Source organism: Neopsephotus bourkii, unplaced genomic scaffold (genome assembly GCF_033783945.1).
Source record: "Neopsephotus bourkii isolate Nb327-2 ecotype Australia unplaced genomic scaffold, CSIRO-AGI_Nbou_v1 NB_1820, whole genome shotgun sequence".
Taxonomy (NCBI): Eukaryota; Metazoa; Chordata; class Aves; order Psittaciformes; family Psittacidae; genus Neopsephotus; species Neopsephotus bourkii.
Window position 1 is genome coordinate 11,445,242 of NW_026902293.1, and position 22,192 is coordinate 11,467,433.

General features: G+C 39.2%; 1 protein-coding gene across 2 annotated transcripts in view; it reads left to right on the forward strand.

Moving 5' to 3' along the window:
• Positions 1-208: 208 nt before the first annotated feature.
• ZC2HC1A (zinc finger C2HC-type containing 1A) overlaps positions 209-22,192 on the forward strand; it is a 32,644-nt gene continuing 10,660 nt past the window's right edge. For both annotated transcript variants that reach the window (XM_061343003.1, XM_061343004.1), the window contains exons 1-7: positions 209-303; positions 12,513-12,586; positions 13,351-13,467; positions 13,674-13,809; positions 17,103-17,251; positions 18,287-18,386; positions 19,578-19,686. In XM_061343003.1, the coding sequence (XP_061198987.1) occupies positions 288-303; positions 12,513-12,586; positions 13,351-13,467; positions 13,674-13,809; positions 17,103-17,251; positions 18,287-18,386; positions 19,578-19,686 (701 nt within the window). In that variant the 5' untranslated portion in view covers positions 209-287. The remainder of the gene's footprint in view (positions 304-12,512; positions 12,587-13,350; positions 13,468-13,673; positions 13,810-17,102; positions 17,252-18,286; positions 18,387-19,577; positions 19,687-22,192) is intronic.

Sequence of the window (22,192 nt, forward strand, 5' to 3'; positions counted from 1 at the left end):
CCGCTCCTCTGGCCACACAGACCGACCTAGCACGGCGGGGCGGTGGCTGCCGGGGCAGCGCCTTTCTGGGCGGGCTCTGTGCTGCAGAGGAGCGGCGGACCGGGCAGGGGGAAGGCTCGCAGAGGCGTGGGGCGGTGACAGGCGGTGCTCACGGCGGAGGAGGGGGAGGCCAGGCCGATCGCTCGCGCAGCGCGCCCGGCCAATGGGAGCGGCGGTTGTTAGCGGGCGGGGAGGTGGCGGCGTTGCCACAGCAGCGGCGGGACTAAAGCTGCTGGTCAGGGTGCAGTATGGAGGGGCTGGAAGGTGAGAGGCAGTGGGGAGGTGTTTTTTCCCTTCACCGGGTGCAGCTGGCTGGCGCAGCTGGCGGGCGCCTGGGCCGAGCCTCTGGGCTGTGGCGGGGCGTGCTTGGGCGGTGGCGGCGGTGGGACCTAGGGCCCGGGCGCTGTCTTCCCCGTTCTTGGACCCCGCCTGCGGCGGCGCGGCGGCCTTGCCTCGCTCCGCTGCCGGCGGTACGGGGGGCGACGGGGCTGAAGTTGGGAGGGCTGGAGGAGTGGGGCCGCGTGCCTGTGAGGCCACGAACAAAGGCGAGTGGTGGTGGTTCCCTATGCGGAGCGCGGCGGAACGGGCGGCAGGCGCGGCGGTCAGGGCCGGCCTCCCTACTCTTTGTCTAGGGCGCTTTTCGGTTCTCCCAGCCGAGCTGCAGGGCTGTGGCGGTGCCCCGCCGGCCCCTTTCTGCCGCGGCCAAGCTCAGACCGCGATGAGTCTGCTCGGTGATCCGCCGCTGGCGGGAGGGTGCGTTGCGCGGAGTATGACAGCGGGTCAGGCGGGTATTCTTGCCAGGCATCCTTTTTTTGCAAACAGATGGCTAACGTGGGTGTTAGGATACGCTTGTGATGCTAGGGAAGTGTTCAGTGCAGTGAAGACTAGGTATGTGTTTACTGAGTTTATCCTTTGCAACTTTATCCTGTGCCAGTTGCTTTAGTGAAGTCACCATCACTCCCCAGAGTAGTCATCATAGCATAGAAAGTTACAGCTTGCTGTCTGAGCATTTCGGTAGGCTTGTCATTACTGTGTTTTGCAAGCTGCTTTAACCCTACTACTTGAGAAAAAACCACAGGCTTCTTCTGAGTAACTTTCCCAAAACAGTCATTAAGTCTTCCATGCCGTGCTTCTCTAGAGGTAACTGAGTGCTTCAATAGGGGTGAGCACAAGCTAGCCTTTGTTCTTTATCCCTTCTAGCACAGTTGGAGAAATAGTTCTCCCTGAATTACTTTGTCTTCCTTCTTTGTCAGATTTTACAGTATTCTTAGACATAGTGACTTCAAAGCCATACATTTGGACACGATTTGGCATTAAAATCCCTACAGATTCTCTGATTTACTCATTATGCTTTGCTCACTATTAATGCCTTTAAATTTGAAGATGGTGTCTGGTGTTTCTCAGATAATGCTTTATCAGGCACTCTGATGACAGTCCTGTGACAAATCTGTGTTGCTGTCCAGAAGGGGACAACTTGTTTTAAGTTTGCATTAAGCTGTGTCTTTGACTGCATTTGGGACTGTGAATCATCTGCAGCCCATCCATCAATTGATTTGACTATGAGCTAACTTACCAAGGCCAGCTGTGCCAGCTGTTTTTGTATCAGCTCTAGCACCTTCGTAACAGAGGGTGGGCAGAAAGTAGAACTGCAGGGTAATAGCAGAAACCTGAAACAACATGCCGTTTTTGCAGTAGAACTTATCCAGCTTCTGACTTTGTGCTGGAAATAGTTTACATTTTGTGTGTGTTTTGGTAGGTACTAGGCGTGGTGGAAGGAAGAACTGCTAAAGCATGGGTGAAATCTCATATTTACTCTGTGAACCTTTTCTTGAAAGTACTTTCAGAAGCTACAGCTTATCAAAACATTTTTTTCAATGTTCCTTCTGAGGACTCAAGATTAATTTGAGAATAGCATGGGTAGTAAGACATTTCTAGAACTTCAGATGGCATTGCATTGTGACCACTCATATCTTGAGCTGTTATCCAGCATCCTTGAATGCTAAAGTTTTTGAGACTGAAGAACATAATGGTTTTGTGATTTTGTGGGTTGCTTTGTGCTGTGTTTTTCTTTCTCTAAACAAATCATCATGACATAAAATAAGTCCTTATTTATGTCAAAATGTTTGAAGCAAGTGGCTTTGCTTTGATTTACAGTTTTTCAGTTTAAGCTGTCTCTTGATGCAGGTTAGGTTAGGCTCAAGATGAAGTTTCTGTAGAAAGGTGGCCATAAGACAGGGAAAACGTAAGCAAAACTAATAACAATAATAAATTACTTCATTGGGAATTATGCTTTTTTTTCCCCAGGCATTGCTCCACTCAGAGTAGTGTTACTGGTTGCCATTTTAGATTAAATTTGTGTTTAGAAGCACAGTTGCAGAGTCATATTCACCTGACATGGAAGTATGGGCTGCTTCTGAAATCTGGCTTGGACTGCTCCTTCCCTATATTAGTGCTCAGTAAAATCATTTCCCAGAGCTGATCTGTACAGCAGGTCCTGGCATTTGTGTGTGCAAGCGATGTGCTTATGGTGGAGGGAGGGACTTCTCTTTTGGCAGTCTCCTTTTATGATTGTGTAAGACCCCCTCAGGAACAGGATGCTTGGACTTTCCTCCCTTGGAAGACAATGCTTTACTTTTCAGGAGCTCAGCGCTACAGATGCAAGATGTGTTTTACTTCTGTTTATTTGAGCATGCTATTAAATAATTTTATAACGATTCCTTCATAACATGATGGAGAGTTCTAACTATATTCATGATTATTTGGCTCATGGAGCTGCATTACTGACATTTAAAAGCTAAATATTTTTGGTGTTGCAGTCGCATTTTCTCACTACATGCAAGTTTAAATGTTCAGTGAAATGGTGAAGTAGGTTTCTGTGAGACTTAAGTTTTTTTCTAAAATTTACTTTTGTTTTTTTTTTTAAGTCAGTTGCTTTATTATTTTATTTGTATATCAGTATCATTATATTACTAGGTTCATACTGAAAGGGAAATATGTAAAGTTTTGTAAAAGAAGTCAGTGCACACGTGTGTCATTACAAGTGACAAATTTGATGTAAAATCTGAAGTCACTAGTTTAGTATTTGTTACTTTGCAGCCATGTGCTGTTTGGCTGATTTTCAATTTTCATTTAATTTATTAGTGAAAATACTCAGAGCAATAGACCATCAGTGTCTGAAAATGTAGTGATTTGTAAAGTGAGTTTAAAAATCCTTTCCTGAGTAGTCCACCATGTGCTCTCAGGACCATTTTTGCTGGGTTAGCATCTGCTGATTGCATTCACTGGTAGATGGCAAGAAAAAGCTGTCATGCTCGCATGTCTGTTGCTCCCTTTTTTGCTTGAAGGAGACGGAGGAGGTGATCCAAGCCCAGAATTCCTGACTTCACATAAGCTGGAGCAGTCCAGTGATCGGCATTTGATTGGCTTCTCTCCAGCCTGTTGTTTTCTCTGGGAGGATGCCGACAACAGCTGCTTGATCCGACTAAACGATGGTACCCACACTTGTTCCCAGCCCATCCCAGCAGGTCATGACTCCTGCTGCCTAAAGCGTGAAGGGGAGAGGGGCAGCTGTGTCTGAGGGCAAAAGTCCAGCTCTGTGGTCAGTAATGGCATCACTTATCCAGCCTCAGTGTTCTCCAGCTTGCGCTCTAGCAGCCAGAGAAGACTGGTTGTGGTTGGGAGGGGATGGGTGGCTGCTTGCTCAGGAAATAGCCTGCAGTCTCAAACCCAGCGCTTTCCCATGCAGATGCCAAACAGAGACTACTGTGATTAAGCATTTAGACTGTGAGCAGTCTGGGTGTGCCCTTGAGGTCTCATAAGAATAAGACTCCCGATGTAGCATCTTCTGCTGAGAGCTGAGATCTGTGCTGCAATAGCGTTTGTCCCTGGACCTTTCACTGGTACTGATAATGTCTGAGACACCCCACCCCAAATAGTGCAAGCATTCTACTTCAGGGTTTAATATTAGTAATGCAACTATTGAAAGCAAATGCTTATACTTGCTTCGACAGGATTTCTGAGTAGGTTAATGCCCAGTCCTATTTTTCCCTGACACTACAGACATTTTTTTCTGTTTTGAAAAAATATAATATTAATATAAGTCTTCCTTTTCCTTTAGTATTCATCTTTCTCTTGCCTCACTGGCTGCATGCAGCAGCTTCCTTGCTTGGCAGCCATTTTCTTAAGCTCCATTTGAGAGAGGTTCTTGCCTTTTTGAAATACTTCAGCTTTTTCTTTTTTTCTTCTTTTAATTAATTTTGCTGTATTGTTCTAAAAAATTGCAAACTATTAAGGATTGAAATGCAAAACTAATATTAACGTATATTCTTTTTGAGCAGTTTTTTGTTTCCAGTAGCCATTAAAACACTGATAAATGTGACTGCATTGAATTGCTGTGTTTCACTAGGCACGTGTGCACCTCCCTTAAATGATCTGACATTTAATACACTGTATAATTGTGGTCAATGTATTTACTTTTTCTAAAGCAATTATGTTTTTATTTTTTGGTTATGCTTTGGTGAAGCAACTGAAAGGAAATGTTTTACTTAATGAAAATTCAGAAAGCTAAGTTTAGGCCATTATGATAGGGGAAGTGTGCTATCAGAATACGTTTTGCCTTTAAAAGAACAAAGTACTATGTGTAGACAGTAGTTTGAATGTTTCAGCTTAGTTTCTTCAGCATCTTGGAACGAGTAGATTTTACACCCTTTTCTATGTTTTTTGTAGAATTCCTGTATTTTTAACTTAAATTGCAGAAACTAGATTCATCTGGTAATTGTATTCAGTTGGTTGAATATAGTAGGAAGATGAATGTATTTTACCTGCACACACGCACACGATGTGGTTATTATAAAAAGCAGTTGTTTCATTTCAGTAAAATCAAGTTCTGGGGCTATGTTAAACAGTTGACTGGAGGGAGCAAACTGGGAGCTGATACAATATAAATTATCAAAATTATCAGAATTGTTTCTAAAACATTATTCTCTTGTTAGCTGAGTAATATTCTGATAAGCAAGCAGGCTTAGGTTGGGATTGCTCTGTCCAATTACTTTTGTGTAGTAGAGTACAGAATTTGGGGGTCAGTAGTGCAAAGCAGTTTTGGTTTAAGACTAGTGAGAAAGCTCGTCTTTGCGTGATTGCCTGTATACAGTCATCATGGTGCTTGTAGCCTAATAGAGAAGAGTAGTGAGTTTATGATGCCAGAGCAGAATTGTGTAACATATACATAGATTTTATAGGTCACACGCTTTCTAGTGGCTTTAGTTAATCTTAAAGCACACTAATGGAAGACCAGATAATGTATCTGGAAGTCAGATTGATCAGATAGTGCTGCTTATTTGTTGTGTTTCCATATGCATTACAGGGGAAACTCTCATCGATTTTTCTGGATAATCATCACAACTGAGTGCCTTTCTAAAATGTCTGTGTGTTAACACAATATGGGAATAAATAAGATTTGGAGGTCTGCATGCAGTTGGAGGGGTAGGATCTTGCTGAGATCATGTGTAGGACAGCTCACAGGACTGTAGTATTTAGGTGGATGAATACAAGCTCTTCAGGAAGAACCAGCTGGACTACAAGCAGAGAAGTTGCCCTTTATGTGTGAGAGCAGTGAGAATGCACTGAGCTGTGCTGTGGAGCCACCTGTGAGCTTATGGATCAGGGTTAGCAAGCAGACCAATGTGGGAAATGCTGTTCTGGGTGTCTTCTACAATCCACTTCTTCAGGAAAAAGATGATGCTTCCTTCAGATAATTTGAAGAAGCCTCATATTCACAGGCCCTGGCCCTCATGAGCCACTCAATACCAGCTGGAGGGACAAATCAGCAAGGCACAAGCAATCTAGGAGGCTTCTGGTGTGCATTGATGACAAATTCCTGACTCAGGTGATTGAGGAGCTGACAAGGGGATTCATTTCTGCTGATGACATACCAACAAATGTTTGAGATGTGAAGGCTAGGGGCAGGCAGCCTTACCTGAAGTGACCAGGGGATGATTGAATTCAGGGTCCTGAGGCAAGGAAGCTGGGCAAATAGCAGGATCTCAACCCTGGACTTCAGGAGAGCAGACTTTGACTTGTTCAGGGATCTGCTTGTAAGAATCCCATGAGACATGGCCCTAAAGAGGAGTCCAGGAGAGCTGGTTATTTTTAGTGTGACATTGGTATGTTTTCCACATTAAAGGTTATGCCTCATATGAGGAAGGGAGGAAAGAAAGAATTGTAGAAAAGGGGAGTATGCCGTGATGCAAGTTGTCTCAGCTGCATGCAAATAATTTCTCAGTCACAAAAAAATCCTTTGCCAAATCCTCCTCCAGGTTGTCATTTTAGAGCAATGGGATGACTTGATATATTATTTTCAAGGAAGTTGTACCAAACTTGCCATCATCAGAGTCGTGTTCAATGGAATAACAGTAATATTGACAAATATAATGCACTTGCATTGTCAGGCTGAACAGCTGATGCAAAACATGCAGAGGTACTGTGAAAGTCTCACTCAGGCTTTTCAGCTTGAAGGAATGGAAGTTATGCTGCTTTTTATTACCTTTGGAAGCAGAAATGACATGTTTGAACAAGATTAGACTGCATTGTCAATACAAAAGTAGAGGAGAATTCATGAGACTTTCCACTAAGATTAGGGGTAGATAGATAAAAGTAGATTGGTTTCCTATTTGTTATACAGTTGTGAATAACCTGATTGCATAAATATTTCAAAGTATGTGAACAGTTGAATAGTAAGAGACAGAGCTTACTTTGATTTTCTCTTTCTTCCTTTAACTCTTCTTGCAAAATGCTGAATAGCATAGGCAAGAAGGGATTTGCTTGGTAGTGAATCATGCATATTGTCAGTTATCAAGTAGACTTTACCAAAGCATGGCAAATACTGCCAGTTGCTAAGCAGTATGGCATCTTTGTCTGACTTCCGTTTACATTTCAGAATCCCTTTTGGCAAAATAAAGAAAACTTGCAAAACTTACACCATTTTTGGTATACTTTTTAAATTTTATTTAATGCTCTTTAAAAATTAATGCTCTATATCATATTTGGCTGTTGAAAGAAGTGTTCTCTACCTATGTTGCTGCATCAGTATCATTTTTAGGTGACTTCTGTTTATAGTATTTATGGTACAGTATATGTACCTGTTTATAGTATCAGTCATTAGTCTTTTCAGACTATTGTTATTTCATGTGTTGATTAAAAATATAACCTAGTCAATACTGATAGGTAGACATGTTCTGGAGACTTGACAGTCACCAAAGAACTAGATGCTGTGGCTCGAGGATACAGATTCTAATTAATCTAGGAAAATCACTGCAATTTTTTTTTGACCCCAAATACAGAAATCTGAAGTGGAAAATACCTTGCTTTTGGAGATGAGGGGGGAATTATGCTAAAAGCAACAAATGCAGTTTTGTGTGAGAATTTGGCAAACACTCAGGTAATAACTTTCAGCAGTTGTAGATTGTTTGCTGGTTTCAAATAGGTACCTAGTCTCAGGACTGGAAATTGTACTGAAATGTTTCTGCAAGTTTGAATTCGGTGAGGCTTGATTGTTGTGATTATCACAATTGACTGGCCCAAGTCATTTAGTGCTGTCACTGCTGCAGATAAATAAAAGGTTTTGAAGGGCAGTCAGATTTTGCAACATGACAAAATATTGGTATTGAGACCAAGCAAAGTCTTGTTTCTTTGAAGCTGCATTTTGTATCTAAGTGCAAACATATACTTGGGTATACATAGCTCTTCAAAAGAGAAAACTGTAATAAAACTTCAATTAATAGCTGTTCAGCAATCCTGAAGCCTTCTGCTCCCTCTAGGTGTGGAATTTATTTACACAACTGCTTAATTTGTAAACGTGATAGCAAGAGCTAGCATTATGCCTGTGACTCAGATGCAACTTGTATGTATTGATGAGTTCCACATACTGTACTGATAAAGATAAGTCTGAGAACTGGCAACTTACACTTTCTGCTGTAAATCAGTTGCTGTATGTGAACGTGAGAGGGGAGAGGAAAAAAAATGCAGTAGTTCTGTAGAAATCTAGGTTTTGAGGAGGTCTAAATTCATCTGAGTATTGAAAGCAGCTACATCTGAGGGACTGACTGTACGGCTATGCTGTCAGACTTTGAGGTCCACCCAAACTTCACAGCTAAACTCCAACTTCAAAATCAGAAAGTATGTGTAACTAGACTGTGACGATATTCAAAAGGAATGTGTGCGATAACTTCTGTGTAGGTAGAAAAACATGATTTGGAAGGAGGTTGTACTCTAGAAGTGGCCGGAGGAGGAGCTGTGGCTGGGACAGTTTAGAAACCCAGGCTATGAGATAACTGTAATGCTGCTAATTGAACTTCCAATCTAGTTGTTTAATTTGGATACACATCATCTTACGAGGTTGTACTCTTGTATTTTTATTTAAGACCTGGTCTGGAGCAGACAGTAGAAGAATAGGGTGTAAAGCTATATATCATAGTTTTGGCATCACTTCAACTGAAGTACTGCTCCTTTCTTTGATATTTGCATAACCATTCTGAACATAGTTCTCTTTTCCCTAAGTGTGTTTAGATTAGATAGCAGTAATAATTATGTCTGTCCCCTTCCAGGTTAACTATGTTCATTCAGGTTTAATAAAAGCATGCTAAGTACTGGTGATTAGTGGTATTAAAAACAGTAAAAGGAGAAAGAGGCATAGCTGCTGGATCTTGGGTCTTCTGTGGTTTTATAACCAAAATAATGGTGATCCCTGCATTGTTGTGAGACTTAAAGAAGGCTGAAGAAAATTACCATGACACTATTTTACTACCGGTTTCAATTATCAGATGCCTTTGCCAAATACTTCTTCTGTTTCTTGATTTGAGTGTTCCTTCTTTTTATTTTATTTAAACCTCCTTCCCCCAACATAACAGCCATTTCTATTAATTTCCGTTCCAGAGGTGGTGTAGCATTCATGCACGATATCTAATGCATTAAAAAAAAAAACAACAACAAAAAAAACCCCCCAACAAAATAAAGTAGAAAATATAAACCATGAACCAGAACCCACACACAAAAAAAATCCCCAAACCACAGTCCCACACCAAAACCGACTCTACTGCAACTTCGGCAATTTTATTTTTAAATTTATTTATTTTGGCAAATTTATTTTTAATTCAGATTTCAAGTTGGTGACTTTGCTAACCCTTCTGTTAGGGAAGGCTCATGTGCTCCTAGAGAGAAATATTAAGGTTTTATGATTATTTTTTATTTATTTTTTTACTTTAAAGGTGGGGAAAATCAAAGTGGAATGATTTCAAAATTGGAAGGGTAGGTGTGCAAATCTGTATGTCTGTAGGCTTCCCAGTTTCAACAAAACTGAAAGAGCTCATTTTTTAAAACGACTTCCTTTTGTGTTTTGGGTCAGTGGTTTGTATTACAGGGGAGGAGGTGTTGTAGTAGCAATAGCTCTTGGCAAATGTGATTGAGTAGCTGCCAGCAGCAAAGGAGGGTAGGAATGCTGTAAGAAAATCCACCTCTGTAACTGTAGCTGCAGTGAGTGCTAATAAGCATTTGTTACGCACTGGTATGTGATATATAAATACTGCTCGATCAGGTGAGCTTTTATCAAGTCTCTTTTTAATGATGAGTTTAAACACAGGCTTGAATCCCAGACTTTAGTGAACAGAAGAAAATGGTGGAAAATGTAGCTTTTTTCTTTTTTCTCTCTTTTTTTTTTTTTTTTTTTTTTTTTTAAAGAAGACAGATATTTGAAAGAATCTTTCCCTTGGTCAGATTCTTAATCTTATACTATACACTTTTTTGAGATCACTAATTCTGATTTATTTCATCTAACAAATTTCATCTAATTTTTTTAGATACATTGATACATTATATGTAGTTGTAAACTGATGATGAATGTCATTCAAGGAATTGAAAATATAGAAACAGACCAACTGGTTACATACTGATACTGGAAATCTCACTCGGTATTAATGTTTGCCTTTGGAATGAAATGTTTTCAGTGGGAACCATGACTTCCTGAATCTACATTTGTTTGCCATAAAACATTTTTAAAAATTAATTTTCTTTAGGACTGATCTTGTACTTCATTGGCAAGTATGTATGTTTAGATGGAAAGTTATTTTCCACTGATTAACTGGAAAAAAGCCCTGATGAACAATCATTGAATGTTGCTATGTTCATAACTTCATTAGTTTAATCCACTAGTTTGCCTAAAATACGTGTGTCCTGGGTTCAGCAGTAGCAGTCATTTTTCTCCTTCTTTAGTAGCTGGTGCAGTGCTGTGTTTTTGACTTTCAGCCTGGGAACGGCGCTGATAACACTGAAGTTGTTGCTAAGTAACGTTTAGTCTGACCAAGGACTTTCTGAGTCTCATGCCCTGTCAGGGAGGAGGGGAAGCTGGGAGGAAACAGACAGGACACCTGACCCAAACTAGCCAGGGAGGTATTCTGTACCACAGCACGTCATGCCCAGTATACAATCTGGGGGCAGTTACCTGGAAGGGCTATATCGTTGCTTGGGTCAGGCTGTGTATCAGTTGGCAGGTGTCTTGTCTCTGCTTTCTCCTGGCTTCTTGTGCCCCTCCTCAGAAAAATACCTGTTACAGCTGAACCCAAGACAATATGTGATATAAAAATATCCCAGTTACCCTCTGGTGCAGTACTAAATACAATAGATACCAGTTACTGGGAGAGCATGTAGAGTTTTTAGTCTGTGCCATGACTCCATTGCATGATGCATACTGTATGAATATACTTGCTTGCATAGGCTTGGCTATTTGATTTGCTGGTCTTTTATCTGGTTCTATGAATCTGTTGCATCTCAAGTATACCGTTTATGCTTTTTGTTACCATTGCTTGAATAGCAACATCAGAAATGCTTTTGTAAACTGTCAGTGATACTCTGCATAAAATAGAATAGAAATAGCATTAAGGATTTTTTACTTTTCAAGAGAAAGCTAAATAGTTTAACTTAAAAAATAAATGATGGGATGTGAGTCTGATACTGTGAACAGGTGATTCTCTTTGAAAGACACAGAAATACTAAATACTGGTATGTATTTTGGCTGTTATTGTGACTTACAGTGAGTTTGTCGTTTACATATTGACATACAGGCATCCTTTTAAAGGTGCAGTGTTTTGTATTGTAAATTAGCAGGATTTATGGTGACACGTTACTGGGCATGTAACTTGTCTATCATCTGTTTCTGAGAAATGGTCTTTAGACAAAAACTTAAGCTCAGGGTAGACACAGCAGTGAAGCAGCTATTAATATTTTTGCAGAAAAGGGTGTCCTAGCAAGTAGGCACACACAGCAAAAGCAGAACTATGATTTGTATTTCCTATCCCGGCTGCAATTTCCCTCCCTTATTTCCCCATTGGTTAAGCACTCCAAGTTTTGCAGCCTATCCAACGTGTATGATCTGCATATTAACTGTCCCGCCTCTGTTTACATCTCCCCTTACTTGATTTTTGTACACCCCTTCCTCTTATTTATCTCCTTTTAAGGTTCGATTTCATAACTCTCTGGTAGACAGGTGGCTCCCCAACTTACTGCTTAACTAGCCTCCACCTGCTTATTTTCGTAGGTTGTACAAAGATAGTATTCTTCTTAAGCACAGAGTGTGTCTTTCATCCAGAGATGATGTTGTCTTTAACCACAGAGTGTGTCTTTCTAAGTTATGGTATCTCAATTCCTTTCTTTCATTCCCTTAGTAACTTAGCCCCAGCCCCAGTATTGGAAAATCTTAATATTGCAAAGCCTTAATATTGATCTTGAAGCTTCTGGGCTGCATCAGAAGGAGGTCAGAGGTTGTGATCCTGCCCCTCTACTCTGCTCTCGTGAGACCTCACCTGGAGTATCGTGTGCAGTTCTGGTGTCCTCAACATAAAAAGGACATAGAACTGTTGAAACCAGTCCAGAGGAGGGCCTCGAGGATGATCAGGGGACTGGAGCACCTCCCGTATGAAGACAAGCTGAGGAAGTTGGGGCTGTTCAGCCTGGAGAAGAGAAGGCTGCATGGAGACCTCATAGCAGCCTTCCAGTATCTGAAGGGGGCCTATAAGGATGGTGAGGCACTGGAATGGGTTGCCCAAGGAAGCTGTGAATGCTCCATCCCTGGTGGTGTTCAAGACCAGGTTGGATGAGGCCTTGGGTGAGATGGCTTAGCGGGAGGTGTCCCCCCCCATGGCAGGGGTGTTGGGACTAGATAATCTTAGGGTCCTTTTCCAACCTTAACTATTCTATGATTCTAATGTTGTAAATACTTAATATTTCAAAGCCCCATCCTCAATTATGTGAAAATAACACTGTTTCTCTTACATTTTCCTTTTTTATCTCTGCATAGTTCAAAGAATGTATACTTTTACGGTAGTAACTTACTTTTGTGAATTATATGAGGTTACCAATCTGGAAAGAAATTTTTATCCTGAATGAAAACATAAGTATGTTTTTGGTTTTATGTTGTGTTTTTTTTTAAGATGAGGTTACAGTGCAAACTGGAGATCTGCTGCCATGCAGGATTTGTGGAAGGACTTTCTTTCCAGCAGCCCTGGTAAGTGGTGTGAGTGAGCACTGTTGGCTTTTAGATCTGATAAGTTGATAGAAGAGTTAAGCAATGGTCACTGTAGCTAAATAAAGTAGAAACCAAGTGATGCTTGGGTTTTGGTGGTGTTTTTTTTTGATGTTTTGTGTTGGTTTTTTGTTTTTTTTTTTGTTTTGGGGGGGGGGTGTCCCAAATAATTAGAAATTCCACTTGTTTCAATTTTGAAGCTCCTTAGAAAGAAGTTAATTTTTATTTAAGTTTCCCATGACTTTCTGAAAATACATGCTTCTGGAAGCATCCTCTCTAGGGTCACAGAATTACTGTTTGCCTCTGCAGATGTAAGCCCTAGCATTATGCAGCCTCAGCTAGTAAATGGAGCGTTTTCTTAGCCATCTTCAACATACTGTGGTTTTCAGTCTTAATAGAAATTGGGCTGTCCTTAAATATATGCATATGGATATCAGAGAGCACTCAATGCAAATACTGCTTGCCTATTATCATTCTTTTTTTATTTGCAGGGGGCAAATACAGATGCTCCCTATTTTTCATTGCCCAAATTTTTGTGTCCTTGTATGTGCTCATGGATTCCTGTACTTCTGCTTTAAAAGTAATGGCTGGCATAGATGTTTGAGTGAAAGCAGTCAGATCTGATTTACCAAGAGTTGAGCCTCGTTTGCTGATTGGCATATTGAGAAAGAGGGAAAGAACATGTTAATAACTTACATTGAAAGCTAAGTTCTATATCCTCCTTCTTGTTTTTTTTCTGTTTATAGAAAAAGCACGGACCCATTTGCCAAAAAACTTCTGCCAAGAAAAGGAAGACATTTGATTCCAGCCGACAGAGAGCAGAAGGAACTGACATTCCCACAGTAAAACCTCTGAAGCCACGGGTACGTTATTTACTGTGCATATGAACATTTTAAGAAAACTATGTATGCACTATAATAAAGCTTATTTCTCCTGGTGATTTGTGATAATTAGATAAACTAGGATCTAGAAGAAATTGAACTATAATGTTGTGTACTAAAATAAGGCACGTACTCAGCTTGAAGTAAGATCTTCAAACATATAAAGCTCGCTCTTTTTGTCTTCTTAGCCAGAACCACCCAAAAAACCTTCCAACTGGAGACGAAAGCATGAGGAATTTATAGCTACTATACGAGCAGCCAAAGGACTTAATCTTAAAGATGGGGGAAAACTGCCTCCACCGCCTCCGCCGTCATATGACCCTGGTATGTAAAACAATCCCATTCTTTAGAGAATTGTGCGGTTTTTTTTTTTACACTTAATTTATAAAAATTTGAATTGGAAAGGAATATGTTGGAATACAGTAATCACAAGTTCTTGAAGGTAACTTTGATTATTTCCATGCAGATGCTGGTTTGTGACTGTGGGTCTGGCTAGCTACCATCCTGTGAGCTTTCAAAGCCTATGACTGTTTTAATGAATCAAGAGGTAGTTAAGGGCAACTTACAGCTTGCTGCTGTCTTATAAATCATATGCTGGGCAAACAGTTTCAGCACCTTGTTTCTGTCCACAACAGTGAAACTGCTCAGAAAGAACAGACTGCCTTTTTAATTAGATGCTGGACACCCACAACCTATTTACATTGTAGGAATGCACATTGACTGTGTTCTTCAAATACAGTGTCTCCCATTTCTTGCTGAACTCACATTTAGTTTCATGTGTACAGTACGTGCTCTAGTGTGCATTTGATCCTTCCTCATAAGGTGGGGGTACTTGCATTTTGGGTATGAGATGTGTGGGATTTGTATTAATAAGGGTACCTTCAGAACTGAGGCTGGATAAAGTGTCGATACAGTCTGATGTGAGTGAATAAGACGTATACTTTTCAGTTAACTTTTGAAATGTTATAACAGGTTGGAGAATATATTTCTTGCTCTTGTCCTAAGAGCTAAACTATGTGATCAGTTCAATGGCTATTTTCAGAAGGATTGGGAAAACCAGAAAAAAGCATGTGTTTTGCTTCTGCTGGTGGTCAAGTGAGGATGGGAGTGTTCCCTGCCTTGTTTCTCCACAGGAAATGCATTACCCCAGTGTTAGGATTGTAATTCTGAATTCATAGTAAGAAGTGAAGTCATAGTATTCAGGATTCATACATGCTATCTTGAAATGCCGTATGTATTTTAAAGTAAAGTAAAACCAATACTTAATGTTGTGGATAAGGAATATAAGTCTTGATCATGGAAAGGACCATTAATAATGTAGGCAGAAACAGCCAGAACTAAATCTGTTTTGGAAAGCCTACTAAAATAGTGCTTCCGTGGTTCCAGACATCACAATGAGTTTTAAGAGAGGGAAGTAACTCTGTTCAGCCTGTTTGAAAGCGGATAGGAGGTAGAGGGAAGAGAAAGATATTGTGCTTCTGTTCCTTCTGTTTTTTACTTTTTCCAAGCTGAGTTTACAAGTTTTAGTCTCCTGACTTCATCCAGCTGCAGTGGGTAAAACTCAGGAGGAAGAATGAAGATAAGATGAAGTAATCAGTGGATGCTCTTCTTACAAATCGAACCAAACAAAATATAGGACAGGGACAGCTACTGTTGCTCCTTTTCCACTTTACATGTAGGAGTGAATGAGAATTATGCATGGTATCATGGAGTATATCCATCCTTTCCTACTTAGCTGACTTTGGATTGCATATTTCTAACTGGTCCTTTTTTTTTTTTTCTCTCCTGTGAAAGGAAAGAGTTCTGTATTAATATTTCATATTTAATTGTGTGCTTTCAGTTTGCAAACAAGCTATATTGCTGGTTCTTTGATCTCCCACCTTTTCGTTAGAAATGTAGAATAGCCTCATGATACTAAGAAGGAACTTAAGTGACCCCATTTGCATTGAACTTGACTGCATATGTATGCTGGGCTTTATTTCGATTAGTTTGTATTTTATAAAGCTTCCAGATAGGCAGGTGGCTGACTGGTGCTAAGCAGTTTACAAAATGAGGAAGATACAGTCTTTGATTCTTGAAAAGTCCATATTAATCCTCTACAGTCTGATCCATTTACTTAAGTGGGCTTTGAAATTATTCTGTGGGAATTGAGCTGTAAGACAGCTGGAAATGTCTTTTCTTATTAGCTAGGGGCTTGCATTCATCTGTTCTGGTTTTTTGTTTGGTTGTTTTTTTGTTTTTTTAACTTTGGCCCTATCTATCTCTTAAGGTATAGTTTTATGTTTGAGTATTCTCATGGTAGTGGAGTTTTATGTAAAATAAATAAAAAAATCCTTCTTGTTACCACATGAGATTCCCATCCTGTCACCTCTCTCATGGATTCCTCTGTTCTTCCTGTGTACTTTGCTCACACTTCCTGGGTCACAGTTCGTGGTTTGGTGGCCACTATGTAATTTTAGTTACTTGAAGTAATAAATAACCAATTTAAAAGGATAAGCAATTAAGCCAGATCTGCTGCATTTGTAGTAAAATGTAAATTTTATTTTGGATTGTATAATATCTAAATGTAATATTGGAGGCAGTGACTGAATCCTCATTTTTTTTATATGTTTCTAAAGTTACCTAGGAACATGCCAATTTAATCTGCTTCATCACTGTCCAATGTTTCTGAAGTTGTTTACATGGTTCATGATTTTGAATACTGTAAACTAGGGAATTCGGGAATTCAGCATCCATATCTCTAGACACTAAAATGTCTGTCTGAAACTGCAGCCCAAATACTTTACTTTGCAAGGGCAGTTTATCTAAAGGGGTATACATTGAGCATACGGATGAGGGATCTTTGAGTACTTTAAACACTTTCATGGCCTTTGTGTTTTTTGTGTTTTATTTTTTTTTCCCAAAGTTAGTAGTAATAGTTCCTGCAAGTAACACTGTTTGTAATGTGGCTAAATTAATTGTGAAAAATAATAAATACAGCCACCAACTGCCCTGTTTTGTGTGTCTCTGTAGTTGTCTCCTAATTTTGGAAGGATTTCTTATGATTTCTTTTTTTTTGTTGTTAAATTTATGATTTTTTTTCTTTAGTAATAATTTCTAGTATTGCAGTTAGTATTTCGTAGTCCTTTCAAAATTGCCAGAGGAAACAGGTTTTGTTGTCTTTTGCTGTTTGTATGGGAAAAGTTTTAATGTATTTTCATATCTTGAACAAACTGAACTGTGTTTGTGATGTGGGAGGTGTTTTGATGGTGCTTTTTTTGGTTTTGCTTGTGGTTTTTTTTTTATTTAGTCTCTACTCTTCTCCATTTCCTTCCAGCTGATAACCTTGCCACATCCATATATCTCTTTGGCCACTTTCTCTGATGAATTGCATTTCTAAAAGTGTTTCTGATTTTTCTTAGGTTATTTCTGATCTTCAGCCACTCTTCTCGTTCTTATCCATCAAATAAGAAACATCTTTTGTGTTATATATGGGCAATATTCTTTTCCCCTGCAATATATATTTTTCATTTTCAGATTCAAGAGGCTTTAGTTTTGTCTGGGGGTGGGGCTGGTCTTTAAAAGACTTAAAACTGGTTTTGTTTAAAAAACATTAATGTTAGTTTTTTGTTTTTAAGATTACATTCAGTGTCCATATTGTCAGAGGAGGTTTAATGAAAATGCAGCTGACAGACACATCAATTTCTGTAAGGAACAAGCAGCACGTATTACTAATAAGGGGAAATTGGCAGCTGATACCAAAGGGAAGCTTCCTACTCGAGCACAGGTGAACAATAACATTTTCCTTAACTTGTAGATTCTATTCAACATCAAATCAAGTTTGTTAAATGGTGTATTGCTCTTAAATGTAATTAACCTTTTTATTCTGTAATGTTATTACTTGTGCTAAACTGAAATTGGACACTAAGCATGGGAGAGGTTCTTTCTTTCTTATGAGAGTTGTAGAAATCCATAAATCAGATGGCAGCAGCTGCAAAACCAAAACCAGTCATAAATGTAATTCAGAGACTTGTGAAAACGACAGGTAAGGGTAGGGAGGGGACACATTATGTGTTAAAAAAGAAAAAAAGCTGAATTTCTATTGTGCAAGTCTTTTGAACCCAGTTCAGGACTCTTCATAAACTGGACAAAGGTACATGTCCTACTGCAGGACAACTGGCAGCAATATTTTGGCTAATAAGAAACTTAGGAATTCAGGCATATTAAGGTAAGAGCTGCAGTAGCTAACTCACAATGGAAACAAATTAAGGGTTAAGGTGTATGTGTGTTTTCATTTGGTGGCAGTACACTTTTTTTTATGGAAGAGTTTAAATAGACACTAGCAGTTACTCAGTGTTTCTTGCACTGTATTCTGAATCGGTGCTGGGACTGGTCCAGAGAGCACAGGTGAAAGTAAAATTTGATAGACAAAAATAATCATGCCCTTGATTATTTTTTTTTTGGGGGGTTGTGTGTTGTGGGAGGTTGTTTGTTTCTATTTTGTTGGTTTTGGTTTTTTTTTTTTTAATTAACTGGTAATGAGATGATAATCTCATGAGCAGCTATGGAAAAAGATGAGAAAAGCAGAAAATAGACATATATAAAAAATACATAGCCACTGAGATAATCTTTCTTACTAGTATCATCTGTATGTATAATAAAGCAGACTAGTGGAAACCATTTGCATGACCCTCTACCAGAAACAGTATACTGAGTAGGTAATAGGTACCTGTTTTCCCACAATACCGGAGGTAACTACCTATTGTGTTGTATAGATAGTTTGATTTAATTGCTTAAATTTCTAGGTTGTATTTTGTTACAGTACAAACCACCCGCAGTTAAGAAGATGCCTTCTGTAGGATCAACACCACCATCATCATCACGCTTACCGCAGCCAAGTGGTGTTAGCAAAACTGTTGTAGGTATGAAATGAATGTTACAGATTTTCCAGTTCCTTTCCAAATACTCATTCTCAACCTATGCAGTAAAAGTAGTATGATTTTAATATCTGGAAGGATCTCTACAGCATTACCCAGTGATCTAAACTGAAGTAAAAACATTCATAGGTGTTCAGTGTTACATGAGCAGATAAGATAATGTCTGGTTTTCATAACACTTTTAAATTTAACCAATGGTTTTGTGACCTGATATTTCTTGGTTTTACTTACGTATATACTTATTGTTGAAATTGATATAGTGGCTGGTAAAAACATTTAAAGTGGACAAGGGGCAGTGGGTGTAAACTGGAGCATAGGAGGTTCCATGTGAACATCAGGAAAAACTTTTTTACTGTGAGAGTGACAGAGCCCTGGAACAGGTTGCCCAAGGGGGTTGTGGAGTCTCCCACATTGGAGATACTCAAGGCCCGCCTGGACAAGTTCCTGTGTGATGTACTCTAGGTTACCCTGCTCTTGCAGGGGGGTTGGACTACATGATCTTTTGAGCTCCCTTCCAACCCTTGGGATTCTGTGATTCTGTGAAGTTGGAAGGGGCATTGATTGGCATCTGTCCAATGAGGCTCTTAAGCACACAGGATTATCTTCTCTTTTATCAGGTCAAATTGTTTTTTTTTCTGAATTGAACCTGCAGAATCATTCTGTGTAGTAATGCAAAATTTTATTGAATACTGGTCTCTCACCTGATATTTTTCTGTTGCTTAATTCTGTAACTAATTTTTATGCTGAATATGATTCTGATCATGAACATGAACATAAAAGCCATGTATATTATAATTATGCTAACACCGGTCTTATTGCAATTTCAGATATCATTAGGTATCAGACATGTTCTGTCTGTACACACTTTGACATTCTAGACTTCTTTTCCTTCCTTTTGCTTTCTGAAGAAAGTAATTGAGATGCAATATTTTTATTAGAATAGAATATTCTAATTAAACAGAATATATGCAGAACATATGCAACTCAGTTGCATATGATCTGTAACTTTCTGGAAACGTGCTTGCTTTTTTATTGTATCTTGACACTTGTTCATATCTTGACATTTCTAAAACTCTTGTTTTGAATTTTGATATTAAAAAATTATAATGAGTTATATCATCCCAGCAGCAAAATCTTATGTTGTCTTGTATTTCCATGCTTGCTTTCAACTGCAAGGTACCTCTTCAAGTAAAGCACTGTCCTCATCTGGATCCAGCGGGAGCAAAGCTCAGACATTGTCACCAGTTCATAAAAACTCATTTGGAATGGTAAACTCACAAGCAGGGTAAGTTTTCATTTAAAGTTGTCATTTACACTTTATTTTATGTTTACGTTGTGCTAGTTCTGGAGGTCTTTGTGGTCTATTTCACTCTTTTTTTTTTTTTTTTTTTTTTGCTGTGAGCTTCAGAAGTGTGATGTTACTAATTTATCCTTAATTTATGAACGCAATGTTTAAGGAACATAGAAGTAGGCGAAGATACATTTTCTGATGTTAAAATAACAGCAGAGGTGGTCAAATGAGAAAAAGAGATAGGAAGTAGATTAAAAGGTTATAGAATATGCAGAAATGGTTGGAGCTATATTTTTTTCTTTCTCTAAAAGCAAAGAGACTTGAAGGGGGAAACATTAGGCATAATTTCCTGCAATTCGTGGGAATTAAAAAAAAAGGTCTGTGCTACAGACCACAAGTCAGTTGTGACAGGATCTTCCCTCTTAGCACAGAAGGGTGGATACTTTCCCTCTTCCCTTTCCTGTCTTAAAATACTCAAGAGACAACAAATGAGTGAGCACAAATAAGGCAATGGAAACCAGTGCTCTACAACAGCAGCAAAAAGTGGTAGATGTATGTAATTAGAATTCAGTGAAAGTGCTGGTGTGATCAGGGCTGTTACTGATACTTTGCTGGGGGGGGGGGTAGTCAGTACACACTATCTCAAAGAATAAATGTATGAAGGGATTGAAGAAAAGTAGAGCAATTTTACAGAAATTTGAGGAGTACTGAGAGAAAACATACAACAGAGTTACTGCAGTTGTAACACTGGTGATTGAAGAAGGCTTATTCTTATAAAAACGAGTATCCGATTGGTAAAGGCTGAATAAGGTGGAGTAAAACAATGACTTAAGTTTGTGAGGAAGAGGGACATTCTGAAAGAGCTCATGGGGTTGGACAGCTTTATTAATTACACAAAACTAGTGATTTTTAGTTTATTGCCCTTAAGTCTCACAAGTTACACACACATACGAACTACAGCACCTCTTAATACCATGTTGCATGAGGATGCAGTTCTGTCCCTCCTTGCTCTACCCACTCCTTCAGATATGGACTGGAGGTAGAGTCAGTGAGGTTATCAGTTACTATTATTATTCCCTCCAGTGTCATAGGAGCCTTTGGTCTGTGAATCAGTTTCACTACTGTTTGTAGGCATTTATGCTTCAACTGTCAGAAAATCCCACCCTCTGTTATGCAGTGCCATATTTTTATATCTTATTTTTCCATTTTCAGAAGTTAACACCTACTGATGAGAGACAAAAAGAGTAGGTCTCCAAACCACAGTAAAAAAGTCAGGGGAGGTCATTTCAAAGCATGTTCCTGGCCCCATTGGTGAATCCCAGCTGTCTGGAAAAGGCCTTTCCCTGTTGAGAGTAAATTGCAGTCTGCGTTGCTTATTGAGAGGTCACAGGTTTTGGTCTTAACTTCTTAACAAGGAAGTTCTGTTTAATTTTCCTAGACAGTTGCTCATTGGACTTTGTATTCTGTAGTCTTCCATTTCTTCTACTGAAACTTTGAAGAAGAATAGTGACATGGTCAAACCAAGTAGTTAATATCTGAAGAGATGTTTGTGCAAATTCTCTCTGTTCACATGTTAACCACAAATAGATGACTTCTAGTTGACATAGCTCTCAGGTAATGATCTCTGCCTGAGAGGCTGTGAATGTAGCTTGGTTTATAACCTCACATATTTAAGAGTACAGATGAGTGTGTTTCTGCCTGAAGTCCTCACTTTTCTGCTCTAAAAAACATGCGTTCTCATCTTTGCCAGCCAGTCCTTGTGATTCCTTGCTGGTTATGTATTAGTTTTCTCACAGATGGCTGTTTAAATGTGTCTTTTCTAGGTGAGACCTAACAATCTTTCTTACAGCTTGTTTGTATTCATTTCCGAGATTTGTCAGGAGCTACATTGAAGCAAAGAGGAGCAGTTACAACATGGAAGAGTTAGGTGACTTATCTTGGTTACTAGTGACAATTTTGGCCCTAATCGTTTTAGCCCCAGGATGTGAGGGGGAAATAGGTAGGATTCCATTGAAATACCTACAGAATTCTATGAGAGCAGGGAGTGAGACACTAACAGTCAATCCGAAGTTGGAGAGGGAGTCTGTTGTGACACAGATTTTCAACATTAAAACATCTTATAATTTAGGCTTTAGGTAATTGCAGCTAGAATTATAAAAAAAAAAAAAAAAAAAAAAAAAAAGCCACTTTCAGAATTCTATGAAAATAGCCTTCATTAGGATGGAACAAGATGTATTTATTTTTTTTGCTATGTTTGCAAGTTAACCAGTAAAATGGGAAGCCATAGCATGATATCTGCTCCTGCAGTTCTCCCTAAGGAATTTTTATATTTTTTTTTTACTTTTTACATTTTAATTAATTGAAACCTAACTGTTGTCATTCCTGATTTGGCAGATAGAGTGGCTTAACAGTAGGATTAAGATTAATATTGGAGGGAGAGGGGAAGCAATTAAATCAGACATTGGTTCTTTCTGTAGACTCACGACACCTGTTTGGTTTG